The sequence below is a fragment of the Dendropsophus ebraccatus genome, chromosome 2 (genome assembly GCF_027789765.1).
Source record: "Dendropsophus ebraccatus isolate aDenEbr1 chromosome 2, aDenEbr1.pat, whole genome shotgun sequence".
Lineage (NCBI taxonomy): Eukaryota > Metazoa > Chordata > Amphibia > Anura > Hylidae > Dendropsophus > Dendropsophus ebraccatus.
Genome location: NC_091455.1, coordinates 95946096 through 95965865, shown reverse-complemented (window position 1 = coordinate 95965865; position 19770 = coordinate 95946096). Strand labels below are relative to the sequence as shown.

The 19770-nt window shown below is 38.9% G+C and overlaps 1 protein-coding gene across 6 annotated transcripts in view; it reads right to left on the bottom strand.

Annotated features, from left to right (window-relative positions):
* Positions 1 to 12779: 12779 nt before the first annotated feature.
* The window catches only part of TFAP2A (transcription factor AP-2 alpha), a 16532-nt gene continuing 9541 nt past the window's right edge, over positions 12780 to 19770 (bottom strand). For 4 of the 6 annotated variants that reach the window (XM_069958037.1, XM_069958036.1, XM_069958034.1 and 1 more), the window contains exons 4-7: positions 18379 to 18610; positions 16594 to 16712; positions 15153 to 15294; positions 12780 to 14204 (exon numbers count right to left, since the gene is read on the bottom strand). In XM_069958037.1, the coding sequence (XP_069814138.1) occupies positions 13922 to 14204; positions 15153 to 15294; positions 16594 to 16712; positions 18379 to 18610 (776 nt within the window). In that variant the 3' untranslated portion in view covers positions 12780 to 13921. The remainder of the gene's footprint in view (positions 14205 to 15152; positions 15295 to 16593; positions 16713 to 18378; positions 18611 to 19770) is intronic. The other 2 variants (XM_069958035.1, XM_069958039.1) reach the window with 1 other exon arrangement.

The window sequence follows — 19770 nt, the reverse complement described above, 5'->3', positions numbered from 1 at the left end:
TAATAGATAGATAGATAGATAGATAGATAGATAGATAGATAGATAGATGATAGATAGACCAATAAAAGGGAAATGTGTTGTAGTTTGGAAAATAACGTGTCAGAGAGAGCAGACAGATAGACAAAATTGTTTAACGGGTAAAAAAGCAAAGGGATAAATAAGTGATAGATACTAGATTAGGATGTGATGTTAGAAATAGAAGGAGTAATAAATGTAAAGATTATTGATCTAATATGGATAGAATGAATTGTGTAACAGAAAGAAGACAACGATGATTTATTCTAGTCGGAAAGGTGTGAGAGAGATAGCAGATGTGATAGATAGATAGATAGATAGATAGATAGATAGATAGATAGATAGATAGGAGATAGATAGATAGATAGATAGATAGATAGATGATAGATAGATGATAGATAGATAAGAGATAGATAGATAGATAGATAGATAGATAGATAGATAGATAGATAGATAGATAGATGATAGATAGATAGATAGATAGATAGATAGATAGATAGATAGATAGATAGAAAGATAGATAGGAGATAGATGATAGATAGGTAGATAGATAGATAGATAGATAGATAGATAGATAGATAGATAGATAGATAATATATAGATTTAAGGAAGGAAGGATGTTTAAAATGTAGACATGACAGGGAAAACGGATGATATATACTACAAAGTAGTGTGAGAAATATGAGTAATAAATGTACAGCTAGGAGACAGATAATAGATGCAAATACTACTTTCCTATTCCTCTAGAGAGCAGATACAGATACAACAGGATCTCATAAAAGGTGTTTTCTGTGATTTCCTTTATAAACGAAGTTAGGTTACAAGAAGGTTCATATGACCAGTTGAGCTCTGCTACATATGTATGGAGCACAGGATGTGTATGACTTGCAGCATTCTTTCTGTCCCATATAATATAGGAGTTTGCCATTCGTTCCCCATATTCTAAGTGCCCCCAGACTTTGTCCATAGATTGTGCCCTCCATCTGCAGAGCTGTAACGTTAGGTGGTGCTCCCCTGTGCCAAGTGGTGCTGGTTTGTTAAATGTTCCCATCATTTGCAAGGTCTGGGGTTTAATAAAAGGAGACAGTATCCTGAATAGAGATGATTGAAATGGCGTGTGCCTTGCTGATGGGAGCCAGCCAGGGACAATGCGCTGTGAATCTATGGACACTCGAGCAATTATTCCTCTGCACTGAAGGTGGATTAGTGCAATGGAAAGAAGCATATGTTTGGCCTGGGGCGACACTCCCCCTGGCTGAGCTTACAGAATGGGAGGCTGGACCTGGAATATCAACTACAGCAGAAGCCTGTTCCCTAGCACCACATAGAGGGGAGGCAGCTCCTGGGATGGGGTGGCCTATCTAACCAACACTACCAATCATCTGATATGCCCTTCCAGGATTTCTACAAAACATTCACACAGGCAGGTGACTTATCACTGATCCTGCTGGAATAGCTGGGGAATTTCCTGCTCAAATACTACAGAGCTGAATGTGTCAGTCCATCTCTTTACATGGTGAGAAGGATGCAGTCAGTCTCTGTGCAATCTTATACAGAATTATACAGAGCACAATGATGGGAGTCATATTAACAACTTTTTAACACACTTAGCTCTGCTACATCTTTCAAATTTCATACAGCAAGAATATTGTCTGGTACTTAATGGTCACACCTCCACTATTTTATCTCATTTCCAGATGAATAATGCCTATACATGTTGTGACATACTGTATCTTTTTAATATAAGAGAAGATGTATGGGACTGCAGAGTAAACTCCTAACTACACAGTACACAAGAAAGAGAAGCATTACATTGTACAGTATTATGTAGGTGTCATTACCTGCATTTATTCACTAGAAATACACAACTCAAAAATAGTCAAACTTTCTCCTCTGGCTTATGATATAAGAGATGGAGTGAACCTGATTGACATTGTTGCTCAGTCCTGCATTTTTATGGGGCTTTTATATATATTTAGTGCCAGTACTTTTTCCCTTCATCTAGACACAATATTGGAAGATTAGTGCAGTTTATGCGACTATCAAGCATCTATAGGTGGACAGCGAAAACCAAAAATGTGTCTGGCATTAATGGTATTAGGCTTTAAAGGCCTGTGTCTGTAGCATTAGGTTGGCTTGTAATAGCTATATCCTCCCTGGAAAGGGTGGGCACCAGATCTGCATCCATCACACTCATGTATAATACTTTGTGAATGCGTCCTTAGGCCTATTTTATACTACCATACTGTATATATAGTTTGTTTGCAGACTGAACACCATGGATCTGTTGTTAACTAAAAAAAAAAAAACATCCACAATGCTTCGGTATAACATTCATATTTGCAGATCCAGTGCTGTACAAGATCAGTGCTGGGAGGAGCCTAGCCAGGGGTTGCCAGGCAACCATTCTGCAAATATGGATGACATAAGCATGGTAATCTGTACACCATACGTATTTTCACTCACCCATTGGCTTCTATAAGCACCTACCTGCCACAAGTATGGACCATATAGGTGCAGATCCTACAGCTCAGATCACAGCCCCAACATTGATCCATGAAAATAATAAATTATTGGATTCTATTCTGTCCACTATTGTGGATGTGCAGTTGCAGGATGTATGTGGATCTGAAAATATGGTCAAGTGAAGGAGGCCTAAGGTGATTGATTGATTGATTGATTGATTGATTGATTTATTTAGGATTAATTTGTCATATTGATTGGATGTGTTCATATTATTTAGACCCAGTAAAAACTTAATATTTTCACTTTTATTTTTCTTTTTTTGCCCAAACTAGTTGTGAATAAAAAAGAATGTTTAAAAGGCAACCTGATACCTCCCCTGACTTGTCTAGTTTAGTACATACTTGTATGCCCCATTAAATTTCAGCTTAGAACATCTTTTCTTATACAGTATCTTAGAGGTGTGCTGGGTAATTCTTGCTAGAAATGCATGACTAAATAGCCAAATGGATATTACCAGTGGGGGGCATATCTAATTGGATATGTAGATGCCACTCCTTCACTCCAAGTCATACTGTAGGTATCAGGCTCTGATCCAAACACTGGCAACATCAGATATGTACATAAAATGTATTAAGACACAATGCAATTCAAAGCCATGCCAACTTTTTTTTCAAGTGTCATCATGATGCAGAAAGTGATATATTCTTTCCAGTCTGACACAGTGCTCTGTGCTGCCACCTCTGTCTGTGACAAGAACTGTCAAGAGCAGGAGAGGTTTTCTATGGGGATTTGCCACTGCTTAGGACAGTTCATGACTTGGGCAGAGGTGGCAGTAGGGAGCACTGTGTCAGACTAGAAAGAATACACCTGCAGGACATACAGCAGCTGATAAGTACTGGAAGACTTGAGATTTTTAAATAAAAGTAAATTACAGATCTGTATAACTCTTCGACACTAGTTGATCTTAAAAAAAAAAAAAAAAAAAAAACATTTTTTAACAGCATTCCGCTGTAGTGCAAGACACATATTTGGCACTTTCTTTGGCTAACTCTGCATGTGAAAAGCAAATATATGATGTACACAGGTGTATAATTAAATCCTGATTTATACCAGTTTCTGGCCTAAGTTATGTTAAATATTTTATTGTCACTTTTGAGAACAAAATGCAAATGAAAGAAGCACCAAACATCAAGAAGTCACAAATTTGAACACAAATACGACATGCGTCATTTTGACAGGAAGAATTGCACTGCATGCTGTATTCTTCTTCTTATCAAATATGATGGAATCTGCTAGATAGGCAGATGTAAACAGAGCCTGAGGCCTCCTTTTTACTTGTCCAGTGATCCGGCTCAGTTTCCTTCTGATGCTAGAACAGATCACATTCTTCTCAATGGGATCATTCAAGGCATCCAGTATGTCAGTGGGGATGCCAGACTGGTCCAAACACATAGGAAAGTGGCTTTTGTAGCATTTACTATCTTGCCCTAAAAATTGATATAATTGATAACATTTTTGAACAAAAAAATCATAGCCATGCAACAGATTTATGTAAACTAAGGCTAGGTTTACATTGATACAGCGATTTATCCCTCCAGCCCAGTAGCAAAGCAGCAGAGGGAAACACATCTTTGAGTTGGGGCATCATTTGAATGGGACAGTTCAAAGAATGTGGTGATGTAATTGTGCCGCTGGATCGCTGGACAGCCTGTACAGGGGAACGTATATTATATCGTTCTCCGCTTCGCCTTCCAATTACAGGATTTTAACTAAAAAAAAAAAAGACTGATGACAATTGATGCCTTTCTGTCTTCATTTGTGGTCAGTTTGTGACAAAAAAACTGGAAAGGATGCAACTGATCACTGTAAACCCGGCCTAAGCCTTATTAGGCCTTGTTTACATACAGTATATCCGGTGATCTGTGCAGTAGAAAAGCGCTGGAGGGAAACGCATCTCTGAACTGATCCCATTATTTTCAATGGGACAGTTCGTATGGTGCGTTCTCACAATACTGCCCCCAGACTGCCGGAGAGACCGCACGTCAGAACGCTGCTTGTTTGCGTCCAGTTAGGTGTACAAGATGCATCCCTTTCCGTTTTATTGTAGGAACCTGACCACAACTGATGTCACAACTAATGCCAAAAAGGCATCAGTTGTCATCAGGTTTTCAATCCTTTTTTAGGTAAAAACCATCAGTTGCCATCAGTAATTATGAGTTGTCATCCATTGTCATGAGTTTTTTTCCTATACAGCATAAAGGGGGACATCGATATAGAGGGTAGCAGCATTACAGGGGGGCAGCAGCACACGGGAGCCCTCTACTCTGGGCAGCAGGACATGGGGACATCTCCTATAGCAGGGATAGGGAACCTTGGCTCTCCAGATGTTGCAAAACTACAACTCCCTTCATGCCTGGATATCCCAGACATGATGGGAGTTGTAGTTTTGCAACAGCTGGAGAGCCAAGGTTCCCTACCCCTGTCCTAAAGGGTTCTGCACTTGTATAGAGGAGCTGGGGGGCTGTCCATCCTGCAAGGGGCCACTCTGCCAAGAGCCAGGGTAACAAGAGTAATGGAGGGGCAGGGACAGGGACAGCTCTTCTTGGAGGGCCAGAGGCAAAAGCCGGAGGATGCATAATGCATGCGTCTGTACACAGCATGCCTCCCTAGACTTTAATGGATGCGATGCCAGATGAGGGAGCTGACCGCGCGTCAGAACACTGCAAGCAGCGTTCTCACGTGTGGTCAGTCCAGCGGTCCGGCGGCACATTTGTGAGATTGCTTCATCCGAACAGTCCCATTGAAAACAATGCGTTTCCCTCCGGTGCTTTTGTACTGCACCGGAGGGAAACGCCGCCGGATCACCGGATGTATGTAATCTAGGCTAAGGTTATCCAGCACTGCATCCATTAAAGTCTATGGAGCGCTGGAGGCATGTCGTGTACAGACGCATGCATTATGCATCCTCCGGCTTTTGCCTCCAGCGCTCCAAACTGAGCTATCCCTGCCCCCCCCCCCCCCATTAACCCTTGTGACCCTGGACCTTCAGCAGAAGGGGCGGCCCCCTATCTCCTCAATACACATGCAGCACTTTATAGGACAGGGGTAGGGAACCTTGCCTCTCCAGTTCCTGCAAAACTACAGCTCCCATCATGTCTGGGATACCCATGCATAATGGGAGTTGTAGTTTTGCATCAGGTGGAGGGCCATGGTTCCCTACCCCTGCTGTAGAACATGTCCCCATGTATTGCTGACCACAGTAAATGTAAGTTGTCCACTCAATATTATATTGCCTGCTCTGGTGCTGCCTCCTATAGTAGTGCTGCTGCCCCCTATGTTAATGGTCCCCTGTAATGCTGTAAAGGAAAAAAAACTGATGACAACGAATGGAATAAACTTAAGGCAACTGATGGTAACTGATGGCAACAATTTTTTTTTTTTTTACAAAAAAAAAAAAAGGATAGAAAACCTGATGACAACCGGTTGTAGTCGGTTCCTAATAGCTATGTTCACACCAACATAGTTCATTCAGTTGTTCTGATCAGTCATAGGAGCAGAACAACAAAAAAGAGCTAGTGTCACCTGCCAGATCCCTATGACTGGGATCCCTATGGCTGGGTCCAAATGCATCTGTAGCACCAGGATCATTACTTACTCAAAAAAATCACAACAGATGCAAAAATACATCAGTTATCATTCAGCCTTCTTACACATGTTGGCAATCCGACACCCTCTGTGATAGGAACAGATGAGGACACAGTATGCTACTAGTTGGATCTTTTATATTCAATAACCCATCCCTTGCCCCATAAGCTGAAATAGGGCATGGCACCAGGCCTATAGCCCCACTGTTTATTCACTGGATCAAAAACACTGCATGTAGTGTTTCTCAACCTGAAATAGGATGGAAAACATACCAGATGAAAAAAATATATATGAACCCAGTCTGAAATAAACACAGCAAGATGCATTTTCCTCTCCAGCATCTGGACCAGTCCTTCTTTACACCTACATGTCAGATGCCAGGAACCACCCCAATGACAACAATGGGGTTAGTTCTGTAATCAGCCTTTTTTTTACCATGCCAGAAAAACGTATTCATATCACCCCATATATATGAACGACAAAATAGTGTTCCACGCTGCACTATTTTTTCAGGCTTTTCTATATAAATCAGTAAGAGGCTCCAAACTGAGCTTCCAATTCAGATGCAAACATAGTCCTAACCTCATTTTGAGCCATAAACATTTTTTTCAGCCATTTATTTGCTTTGGTCTGTTTTTTACCCATTTACAGCTCACAATGAGGTTCAAAAAATTTGTTTGAACATACCCTTAGGGTCCTATTAGACAAAGCAATTTTTAACGATAAACGATCGCAAACGAGATTGTTTATCGTTAACCTAAAATCCTTCAGCATATTACACAGAAGGATAGTCGTTAGTTCCAACGATAGTTACTACAATCGTTTACCCCACCTGATCCCAACAAAAGAAGGAACAATGTGCAATTACATTGAGCGATTAGTAAACAAATGTGGAATTACACCGAACGATTAGCAAACAAGTAACAATAATTTTAGGATCAGATCTAAATCAACAATCAACAACACACAAACGATTATTTGATCATTGCCTGCAATTACACAGGACGATTATCTTTTAAATCCGAACATTATAACGATTTTCCGAACAATAATCGTCCCGTGTATTCGGGCCCTTAGGCTAGGTTCACACTATGTAAATATGATGGCTGTCTTTCACAACAACAGCCATCTTTGAGTACATAACTTTTTTTCATATATATATAGATGTCGGTCATTTTTACATAAACTTACGTAAACTTAGCTATAGGGTGCCTTCACACACACCGGATCCGCAGTGGATTTCACGCTGCGGATTCGCAGGGAAATCCGCTGCAGATCCAGTGTCAGTGCATCCCTATGAGAATACATACTCGCAGCAGGAATGACATCCCGCTACATGTATGTAAGTTAACCCCCTGGCTCCCCGCTCCGGCTTGCTTCAGGGATTCTCTGCAAAACGTCCCGCCTAGCCAATCAGTGGCTGCGTTGGGGCAGCACACAGATTGGCTTAGCGGGACGAGCAGGGAACCCCTGAAGCAAGCCGGAGCGGGGATGAGGTGATGTGTGCTCCAGACGCTGGGGGGTTACATACTCATACATGTCAATCCTGCTGCAAGTATGTATTCTCATAGGGATGCACTGACACTGGATCTACAGCGAATTTCGCTGCGAATCCGCAGCGTAAAAATCTGCTGCGGATCCAGTGTGTGTGAAGGCATCCATAGGAGTGTATTTAACAGCGCAGCTGATGCAAAAAGAATAAAAAATATTTTTGCAACCTAGACCACACATGGCCTTACAAATCACTGGTGTGAACTCAAGCATAATAAATGTATCTGATTTTATCAGTCTTCTAATATATCACTAATAAAATAATAAATTATCATAACAGCCCATGTTAAAAAAAAATATATATATATATATCATGCCAGAATTGTTTTAGGCCAGGTTTACACTTATCTGGCAGTATTTCCCTCTGATGCAGTAGAAAAGCACCGCTGGTAAACGCTTTGAACTGATCCCATTGATTTCAATGGGACAGTTTAAAGCATCCAGCATTGAAATAGTGCTGCCAGATCCCTGGACCCGCCGTATGTCAGCACGTTTGCTTTACTGCATTCTGCTGTACTTCCTTGATGTTTAACATAAAAAAAGGATTGGACAACTGGTGCATTTCTACCATCAGTTGTTGCATCATTTATAATATATATATATATATATATATATTAGTGGAAATGCAGTCAGGCTAATACAACCATACAATTCAGGCCATCCCTCTGCTCCTTTAAGCATTCAGATACAAAATGCATTAGTGTGAACACCCTTACAAAAAGAAATAAAATAATAGTGGAAAAAATAAATTATGATGCCAAAGTGTACACCTAGAATTAGAAAAACTGACACCAGTGTCAGTGCAGCCTGTAAGGGTAAAGAGGCTTGTCCCATTCAATTTAGGGACTAACAATTGAAAATTCAAAAATATCTGTTTATTTTTATTCAGTCAAGATTTGATTTTTATTTATAGCATTTAATAGATAGGAAAAAAATGAATTCTAAAATCTGTTGTGAAAAACTGTTGCAATTTTCTCTTATTTTATGCAATCTTTGTGTGTGTAGTAACAATCATTTATAGGTTACTGTATGTCACATGCAGGCTTCACTCTGTTTCTTGTTTGAAGACCAACTAAAAGGATTGTTTTTATTGCTCTGCACTTTACAGACTGTACCTGTACACAAGAGTTTAAAGGCCAAAGTCAACACACTGAGGTTTGGGTTATTTGCTCAGGGTACATTAGTCTTCCCGATCAGTGCTGGAAAGAAGGGCTTTGTTTTACTAATAATTCGGTAAATTGTGGCAAACATCTGTGTATTATAAGACATACATTTATAAAGACTTCAAAGGTTAAGATGTACTGTCTAGTAGGTATACATACACACATATATACAGTTCTGTATCCTATCACTGTACTGAGGGCTAGCATGTCTGTACTGACAAGATGGGGCAATCCCCTGAACTACATATACAAAGATAATACATATATACAGGAGTAGTACAGGGACATTAGTGTGTATATATGAATACAGGACATCACACTCTAATATAGGACATCACACTGCTTTTATCTTACTTTCCTAAATTTCTCCTTTGCAACATCTTAAAGTGAATGTCCCATTTCCTGGCTGCCCCATAAGGTGCACATTAAACCCACCAATGATCTCTCTAGGGCAGGTGCAGTGCCATGTCACCCTGTAAAGATATACAAGGTGAATGCTGTATATACCATGCATGGACATAACCCTTCCAGCACCTAGCCCTGACTCTCCCTGAGTGTGTAAGTCACTAGTGTGATCTCAGCAAGGCATATCTTCACATACTATGTAATACTGCCATACACCAAGCTACTGTTGTAGATCCATATAAGAAGGGGCTACAGGATGTTAAGGCACAATCATGGGAGTGGGGCAGGCCAAGAAACAATGGGGGTAATGAAAAATGACCTGGGCTTTTTTTTATCATCTGTGCTTTGCACCTGCAAAAAATCTGCATTTGTTATTTATGTCTGAAATTCCCCATGTAGCAGGATTTATAACGATTGGAGCTTGGTTTATATGCCAGTAATACACACACAATTCAGCCCAAGACGTGAGGGAACTGCCAATAGCTGCGCAGCCCAGCAATGGATGGATGGATGGGATCCTAACCGGGGAAAGCAGATGTTGGCTTCATGCAGACCTCTGAAGCTCCATTATTCTTTGGACACGTTAGGAAAGCATTAGTGATGGATAATGACGCTAATTAACCCCTTCCCTCCCCAAACACTGGAACCTACCATAGCCAGCAGGGTGCTGCAAACACTACACATATCCATGCCTAGGTAGAGGTACATTACACCTACAACCAGGGACCAGGGAGATCTCTGTACTAGGCTCACAATACACAGCCCAGGATGGCAAGAAGAGATTATAAATATGGAAAGATGTGACTATACATCATCTGCACATGAGACCATTGATAATAATATGAACATCCAAATCTGCAAGCAATTGCTGACGTCCAAGTAGCACAATGTGCACTACATATACACTACAACACAATGCTGGATTTACACTCCATGGAATCTTTTTCCAGTCAGTCTAAATGTACTTTATATTAGGGGGCAGGGGAGTCAAGAGTTTAAAATATGAATATTTATACCAAATGAATAAACTGTATTCAATTAACTAAAATTTTTCGTGCACTTCTGAACTGAAGTGGAATCGACTGTAATTGATTTATTTGAAACCAGAGGTTAAGGACTGAATTAGCTAAGTACAACTGGGTATTTCAAGCCACTGACTTCTCAAATGTCAAATCCCTTCTATTTTTAATATTATTTCAGCTGCGGGGCATTGCTATCCTGACGCTTGTTCCACCAGTTAAATCTCAAATTATATTAATATTCGATTCTTTTTTTTATTCTTTTTTTTTTTTTTGGGGGGGGGGGGGGGGTAAAAAAAAGAGAAAAAGGTGAATTTAAAGGTATAACCCGATACTTAACGGTATTAAAAAAAAATCACTACTGAATATTTTATTATTCCAACGCTACCAATACCAAACTTTACATAGCACGAGTTATAGGGGGTGGGTGGATGCATGGATTAGATAGATAGATAGATAGATAGATAGATAGATAGATAGATAGATAGATAGATAGATAGATAGTAGATAGATAGATAGTAGATAGATAGATAGATAGATAATATATAATAGATAGATAGATAGATAGATAATATTAGATAGATAGATAGATAGATAGATAGATAGATAGATAGATAGATAATAGATAGATAGATAATAGATAGATAGATAGATAGATAGATAATAGATATATAGGGGATAGATAGATAGATAGATAGATAGATAGATAGATAGATAGATAGATAGATAGATAGATAGATAATAGATAGATACTAGATAGATGGATATTCCGCTACAGATACTTCTCCACTGCTTCTTTCTATGGCTGGGAGAATGAATAGTGTTTAATAAGATTGGCTTGCTTTAGAAATGAGTATTTATGTGTAGCAGCAGAAAGAGCAGCCGTGTATTGCAGTCTATGAAAGCTATTGTGCCCGAGGTGAGGATCCCACACAATCTGAGATGCAGCCAAGAACAACAGCCCTGATAGACAATGCTTCACTTCACCTGCTGCAATACACTGCTTTTCATTTATGTTAGGACTATGTGCACTAGGATTCCCCCTCCTATATATCTGCACATAGCTAGCAGAATATAGAGAGGTGTGTGTGTGTGTGTGTGTGTGTGTGTGTGTGTGTGTGTATAGGAAGAGGGAAGACAATGGCAGCTGAGCATTTTCTTGATCCACTTTCAATTTGGATTTAAATATGTAGCATTGTTATTATGAACTGGCTGCCTGATGCAAATAGAATTTGCAGTGCTAGTCCCCTCAGCTTGGCAAGATTGATTTTCCAGTGCCTTCCATAAGTAGATTACCCGAGCAAAATGAAACATCTTGTGCTTTATCTAATGTGTTGCTTCAAAAGCTCAAGCAAACGTCAAACAGCATGAGGAAATGTTAATTCTTCTGGCCCTGTTATTGTAAACAACTCCACATAAACCTCCACAATGAAGGGGAGACGAGAAGGAGCCCAAATCACTGGCAATTTGTGCTATTTCGTTTGCATTTCAAGCTGAATTGACCTTATCTATGAACACACTTGTTAATCTGCAGCATTCAATTGCTCATATTATTTTAGCATTGGGAACAGCAATGGGGGAGTTTCCAGTTACAGATCATCCCTTACATAGATACAAATAAGTCACAACATGTGTAGTGTCATCAAACCACACAGCCCAAACCGATTATGTATCATGAATATAAGATCTCCATTGAATTCAAATCCCATCTTATCTCAGCTTAAAGATGGGAAGGGATATTAACTCTTTCCAATTGCTCATATTGAACATTCCCCAAGCAATTATCATATATGCCCTTAAGCATTCTCCAAATACACCCACTCACACCATCTCTAGGCTCCCCAGATCCAATGTCTGCCTGTTTAAATAATAAAAGGAGCAGCCATACATGAAGCTGATGCTTCTTCATTACTTTCTCACATTTGTCTAATTTGCCCATTGTCATAATACATTTTTCAACAGCTTTAAACTATATATATATATATATATATATATATATATATATATATATATATATATCTCAGTTAATAAACAATTCATTAAAATTACAAATTATTGAACAATAGCATTGCGTAAGGATATATGTCATAATAATATATTAATGATGATTGTTGTTGTTATTATTATTATTATTATTATTATTATTATTATTATTATTATTATTATTATTTTACTACTACTACTACTACTACTATTATTATTATTATATAAAGAAAAATATTATTTAGGAATAAATTGTTTCCACTGCTGTTTAGATATATTTTGAACTCGCTATAATGGTTATTATCAGTGTCAGGTTATACTAGAAATATCAAAATGATTTCCTACACTGAACTCAGAGTTGAAAGTAAGTTTTTATTATACTTGAGGGAAACAATGGGTTCAGCTGCTTATTGCAGGGAGCAATTGTCAAGGGAGAGTTAAACTCAATTACTGTAACCATACTGAATAAAAAATACTGCCAAGGACAAAAATACGCCTGAGTAAAGACAGCCTCTGAATAAAAGAATCGACATAAAGCGTATCAAATATTTATTCACCTGGTCAACAATAAAAACTATAATACATTGCTAGAGGTGGGGGAACAGAGTCACTATGATCAGTGAGATCTTTGCAGCCCCATAACTTGTGCAATCCTCTGTACACAATGGAACCCAATATACAGTATAGCACTTATGTATTGCTCTTCACACATAATTATTCCTCATTTATTCTCATAAATAAAACACTAGTCAATCAAACAATGTCCAAATATTGAGATTTCCTTTTTTTTTTCTTTTTCCTTTTTTTTTTTTTAATTGTCCGGAAATGAAAAGACTTGTTGTAATACTAATCATATATAAAATCCATTTTATTATTTTTTTTATTATTATTATTTGTTCTGCTGCTTCATTGTCGTCTTAACATGCTACAACAGGGCTAAAAATGAGGAATTCTATAGAAAGAAACCCAAAGTTCTGCTTTCTAAATAAGTAACAAGAATCACATGAACTCAAGAGGAAAATTGAAAAACCCACTAAACAATAGGTAAACGAGATCACCAGATAAATAAAAATAAAAAAAAGGTTTCTTTGAACAGACTCACCATATTTACAATCCCCATTAAATTACACATAAATAAATATATACAGAAACACTGATTCCCTTATAGAGTGACCATGATCTGTGTCCAAACACAAAGTTCAAGGTGTTGGCATTTACCTTCAGAGGGAAAAGGTACAACCTGAAGACACGACATGGAACTGCAATGTTTTGTGCTCAAGTTTATTCACAATACTGATAATGTCATCCGCAGCCTTTGTTACTGGGGCTACAATCTCAACTGAAGAAGCATCAGCATAAGGGAAGGTGGTGATCAGTTCGATGACTCTCATATATATAGATATATATTTGACAAGAAATTGTTTCTTTAAAAAAAAAAAAAAAGTTTTCTTACAAAATGTCCAAACACTAAAGACAAAACTTTTCCTGGCTCCATTGCCTGTTTCTTTAATAATCCAAACGTGACAAGAAAACGAATGGACCAGGTTTCAGTGGCTGAGCAGAAGCCTTCCTTCTCCGGAGTAGGGATGGCAATAGGTCTTCTTCTCTTTGCCCCACTGGGCAGGAGGCCAACACATAAGGATGTTTAGGGGCTAGAAATGATGTCAGGTTGGGTCACTTCCTGTGCTTTTCATCTTTGTCCCCCCCTTTGCTGTTGTCTGTGTGGCTGTTGTTACTATTGAGGTACATTTTGTCCATTGCTTTGAGTGCCTCAGTGAGATAATTCTGCAGGGCAGTGATGGCTGCACATACTGCTGGACTGCCAAATCCATGAGAGATGAGGTTGAAGTGTGTCAGGCAGCTTTGGATACCTGGCTCCAGAATAGGAGATGGTCTAGAGTTACCCAAGGGGGATCTGTCCTGTGACAATAAATCTGTGAATTCTTTACAAATCTGCCTGCAAGGCAAAATAATAATAAAAAAAGGCTATATCTCACTTTAGTATTATGCAGGGTACAAAATGGGAGTACATAGATAATAAAGAATTTAGTAAAGCAATGCCTGAATGCGAATGATGAAGCATTGTAGCCTAGACTTGCCACATGATAGCAATCTCCATTGTGTATAACACTTTGGAGTTAATCCATTCAAGTCTGTAAACCCCACAAGCACCATAACTAAACACATCTTCCATTCATTTCCTGGTGTAACCCGAAAAGTCCCTGGGAGAATGAGTAACCTTATGACACATCCAGAGACTTGGGGGATGTTACTAAAGGCTTCCTGGGGCATCAGTGGTCTATAAGAAATGCAGAACACATGGACAAAGTAGGAGACTATATAGAGTGCTTATGAAGATGTCCTGCACTTCATAAAATATGCTAAAAAGGGGTGAGACTGTTCCTACAAGTTCCATCCTGGGTTCCAGCTACATAGGAGCTGCAGCACTGTAGGCTGCTTTATTACAGGTGAATTGGCCATGGAATACTATATGGTATCAACCCCTCAATGGAATGCAAGCTCCTGACCCTAGAAGCTGCACCACATACAGTATTTTGATCTGCACACTGCTTATGATCATCATGATTATGATATGGTCTATAGCTCTGTGTATCAGGTTGTCCTTCAATATCACATTTACAGTAAATCAAATAAATATTCCAACGAGGTCATTAATCCTTTTCATGTTGGGAACAATTACTTCTAGCCAATGATTAACTCAGGATACTGCTAAATGTTCATTAGATTGTTTTCAGTTTAGGTCAAAGGTGGTTAAACCTGGGAACTCCAGCTGTTGCAGATGCTGGGGAAATAGAGTTTATCAACCATAACCTCTCCTTCATAGTCATGCAACTGCAAGTATGCTGTGTGCTACATCTATACAAATAGAAGGATGGCTACTTACTTTGTGGCTAGTAACATATTTTTTCTGGTCACTTGCTCGTTGGGATCTGAGTGTTGCCGGTTGACGTATTCGGCTACTGCTTTGGCAGGAAATTCTGTTTCACAGACATAACCAAAATCTCTGGCTAGATGGACAGCTTCACCTACAGGGGCACAGGGAATATAGGAAATCAGGGCATCTCCAATAACACATGTAATATGAGTAACGAATTAAGAATGATCATAAGAATAGGAATAAAAATAATAAGCATCACCAGAAGCAAAACTGCAACAAATTACTGGAGTATACAAAGTATATAATATAATAATGCCCCCAATGGTACTAAGGTATATTCTCTCTATAGGCTGTTACTGACAGGAAGATCGTTTTAAGTCACACTCCTGTTATGCAAATCTTCAGAAACATACAGATTTATGAGTAGTAATAGCAGTCTTTATTGTCAGCTACAGTTTAAACATTTAGAGGTGGAGTGTTCCTTTAAATTTCAAAACTTAGAATAGCTATCTGATTATAGGAATACCTGATTTCAATATACTAAAGCAGTGGCTTAAATACAAATGACTGTTTAATATATCACATCACAGGCAACAAATAATTCCTGGCCATATGAGCTGACAATCTAGATCTACTCGTCTGTCATTCTTAATGGGAAGACTTTTCACATTATTAACTCAATTGTGAGAGTCCCTGCTTTGTAATGCTCTTATTTTCTATATCCTGGACGATTAGCTGGGAGAGATTCGGGGTCAGTGCACTGAGTCTGTCTGTTCTGTTGATTTTCAGATCTTTGGTTTTAATTTCCTGAAGCAGTTGTATTTTACTGCAGGGTTTCCTGCTATTAGCTGCACTCCGGAAGGGCGCATGCGCCAATTAGCGCTTCAAAGAGCTTCTTTCCACAAAGATGGAGCAGATCTGCCAGAATAACAGTACTCATCATCATCATCATCATCACTATCATCATCACAAAGTGCCTCCTCATGACTGTCTCCATGTAAACACCCTCAACTGCAAATATATATGTATATACCGACTACCAAAACCTAATAGACTAATGTAGTCCTGCACAGTTTTTTGACACCAAATGTGCAGCAGTGACTCCATAATGCATGCAAGTAGATGAATGGGGATGGAGGAGGGGGCAGTTCTTTGGAATAGAAGGTAAGGCATAAATGAGAAGCAGCAGTCAGTCCCTTAGATCCACGCTGTATAATGTTGCCCTCTGGCACAGGTCATGTAATTCAGGAAGTCCTGCTCAGGCACTTCTCCAATGCAGATGGCAGCCTGGCTTAAATAATTTACTGCATTGTTTTGAGTGGAAACAACTTTAAGTTTTAGGTATTTAACTCTTATCATATTGCAATGGCTTTCTCTTAATTCTAATGGAGACAATCAGGGACGATTAGGGCCCTGTTACTACTGCTGGAGACTTCAGGCTACTTACCCTCCACTAAGGATGTCAGCAATGTAACATTAGCAGCTTTACGCCTCCCAGCTGGAAGGTTCAATCCGATTTTATCCAATTTCTCTCTCAGTGATCGGCCACCATTTTTAGATTTCGCCCTGCAAAGAATGGAAGAGTTAATACACAATAAAATAATAATAATTATAAATATTATATAGATAATTCCATATCATTCTGGCCAGGCTCACCCTAGAGATGGCTAATAGGTGTGGACATTTTTTGTGTTAGGTAAATTTGCATAAATAGACAATGTCACAATAATGTATGTTATATTTCCTTGGGACACCACAATATTGTAATGGGAAATCCTGGCATAACTATCTCTGAGGAGAAATCCTCCCAAACCCTTCAACACAGCACACTTTCCGATAGGTTGCAAAAGGCCAAAGCCCAGTGTAATTGGTGTGCTGGGAAGAGGAATGTGTTGACATGGCTGCAGACCAAGATCATCATTGCTCAAAAAAGTGACCTATTCTGACCCAGGGAAATGAAGCCGCCTCATTCTCATTCATGTCATTTACAGAAATACATGAATGGCCTCATAGTTAAGGGGTGTAGACACAGAACATGGTATTAAGCTCAGTGTCTAGGACATCTCGAAAGGGCATCAGAAGAATCTAATTACTTCTGTATTGCAAGGAAAAGAAAACCAAGACCTTCTATATTGTTGGACTGGAGGAGACAAGAACTCAGGGCATTAAAGGTTGCTATTTCCACAATGGAATGGGAATAAGGACTAGTGAGTGTGTGGGGACAGTCACACATAGGACGACCCCCTCCTCTGATGGTAACCAGGAGTCAGTGTTTATGACTTGCAGCTAATGAAAAATCTAATTACATCCCAAGCAGCTCTGTCCTTAAGAATGAAATGGCATCATGTGAATCCATAGTGTGATTCCCAACCAATGAGAGATTAGCTAGAGACAACCCTTACAGAAAGTTAGGAAATGCAGAATAGTTCTCCACTGTGCACTCTTTATATTAGTTCATTTAATATTAGTACTGGTATTACTGTTACTAACCTTTTCCCTTAATCCTACATGTAGTACTATTTATAAACAACAGTTTTTTGATACATTTATAATGGTATATACATTTTAGATGTTTTTAGAACACTTGTGTTTAGACTTCCATAGTACAGCTTGTCAATAAGGGAGAACAGTGTCCATTTACAGGACATTAGGGAAGCAAATATTATCCTAACCTTCTCCAATAATTCTATTCCTCTCTCCATGTTCCCTGCTGCATCTCCCCCACATGTTCTCCACACCACCATGTCCTTACATGCTCAGCCTGACACTGAATGAACTCCCCAGCCCTTATACACGATGACCACAGCCTGAGCTGGCTGAGGTTATTACATAGGCATCTGGAGATGAGCCTGAGCATTCAGCCAGCTCCCTGCAGCCAACCTTACAAGGTATTGTCTGTATTCAAAAACGCATGTGCTATATAGTCCCCAATATGGACTGTTCATTCATAAAGTTTCCCCATCACCCACTGAAAAGTTGGTAATTTTTTCATGACACCCGTGTGTGTGTGTGTGTGTGTGTGTATGTATATATATATATATATATATGTGTGTGTATATATATATATATATATATATATATATATATGTATATGTGTGTGTGTGTGTGTGTATATATATATATATATATATATATATATATATGTATATGTGTGTGTGTGTGTGTGTGTATATATATATATATATATATATATATATATGTATATGTGTGTGTGTGTGCAGTGTCTCCTCACCTCCTGAGCACTCCACCCAGCAGAGAAGCATTCAGGCACTCGGGCGGGGACAGCCTTCTCTGGACTTCTGCCACTGTCACCTTGTACTTTGATGTGGAGCTTAGAAGAGACAGTCGTCCGGGAACTGAGCAGAAAACTTCATTCGGATTCACTACTCCACCGAAGAGATTGTCTTTGTTGAGAGAGAGGGACGATACTGCATGGTTATTGGATTTAGACAATGAGACAGGCCCTGAAAAGAGAAGGATGACATTGATGCCAGAAAACTAGGAGGCCTGGGCACAAACACGCTTGCTTTCTGGGACATCTCAAATCCACTATGAATATATATATATATATATATATATATATATATATCCATATGATATGGATATAATATATGATATGGATAAAATGGATGGAATATATAACAATGAATTATAACAATGGTCACTAATAAAGAGCCACTAACCCTTCAGTAGAAATACACTAGAAATACTACTGAAGATAAGTGACCATGGAGCAGACATTTCTCTGGTCAGTCTGTCAATAATTCCATTTAGAAATATTACAGCCTTCCTCGTCCTAAAATGGCTGTTTACAGGGAACAATAGATTGCATTCAACTCCTCTAAGGGAGAAATGTACTATATGGTGTCCCTTTCAGTGAAGATTATTACTTGGGGGATGGGTGTTCTATGCGACTAGACTACTGCAGAACTACAATTCTATAGTCGCACTACAGATATCCCAAATGGAAGGGCATAGATCTAAAGATGTCGCCCGTACAAGAGTGTTCATGGTTAACTAAAAGTTGGCAGTGATCAGGGTTAATACCACAGGCAGACAGACAGAGAGAAGGAAGCAGAGAGGAGCACAAGCGCCACCGTGAGGCGGAAAGTGGTACTACTGCTGCACATTGTCTAGTGAGGGAAAGCCTGTCTGATTTAATTACCGATGAAAGTAGATAGTTCCTAGTATAATGCACCCCACACAACTTCCACCAACGCCCCGGTACTGCATAGGGGTCCATGTTATGACTTTACACTTGCATACATAATCATCATGCATCCTTCACAATGCAGGCTAGATGTCTTCTATTCTATGCATGCAGCATATAGTCTATGGCAAACCAAATATGATTCCCTCCTTATCACTGGCAAGAAATAGATTGCTTCCCAAAAGCCATTAAATATAAACCTGCTATCAAATAAACAGTCCCTGGAATTCTCATTGTAAAAAGTACATTAGTAGATCTTCAGTTAAAGCTATATTTTATGGAATTAAATATAACTTTTACAGATGTATAGCATTATAAATATATATATATATATAGGCTTGAAAAATATTATATTATAAAATCTTATATTATGAAGATCATGAGCACAGTTTACACTGTATTTTAGGGCAACGA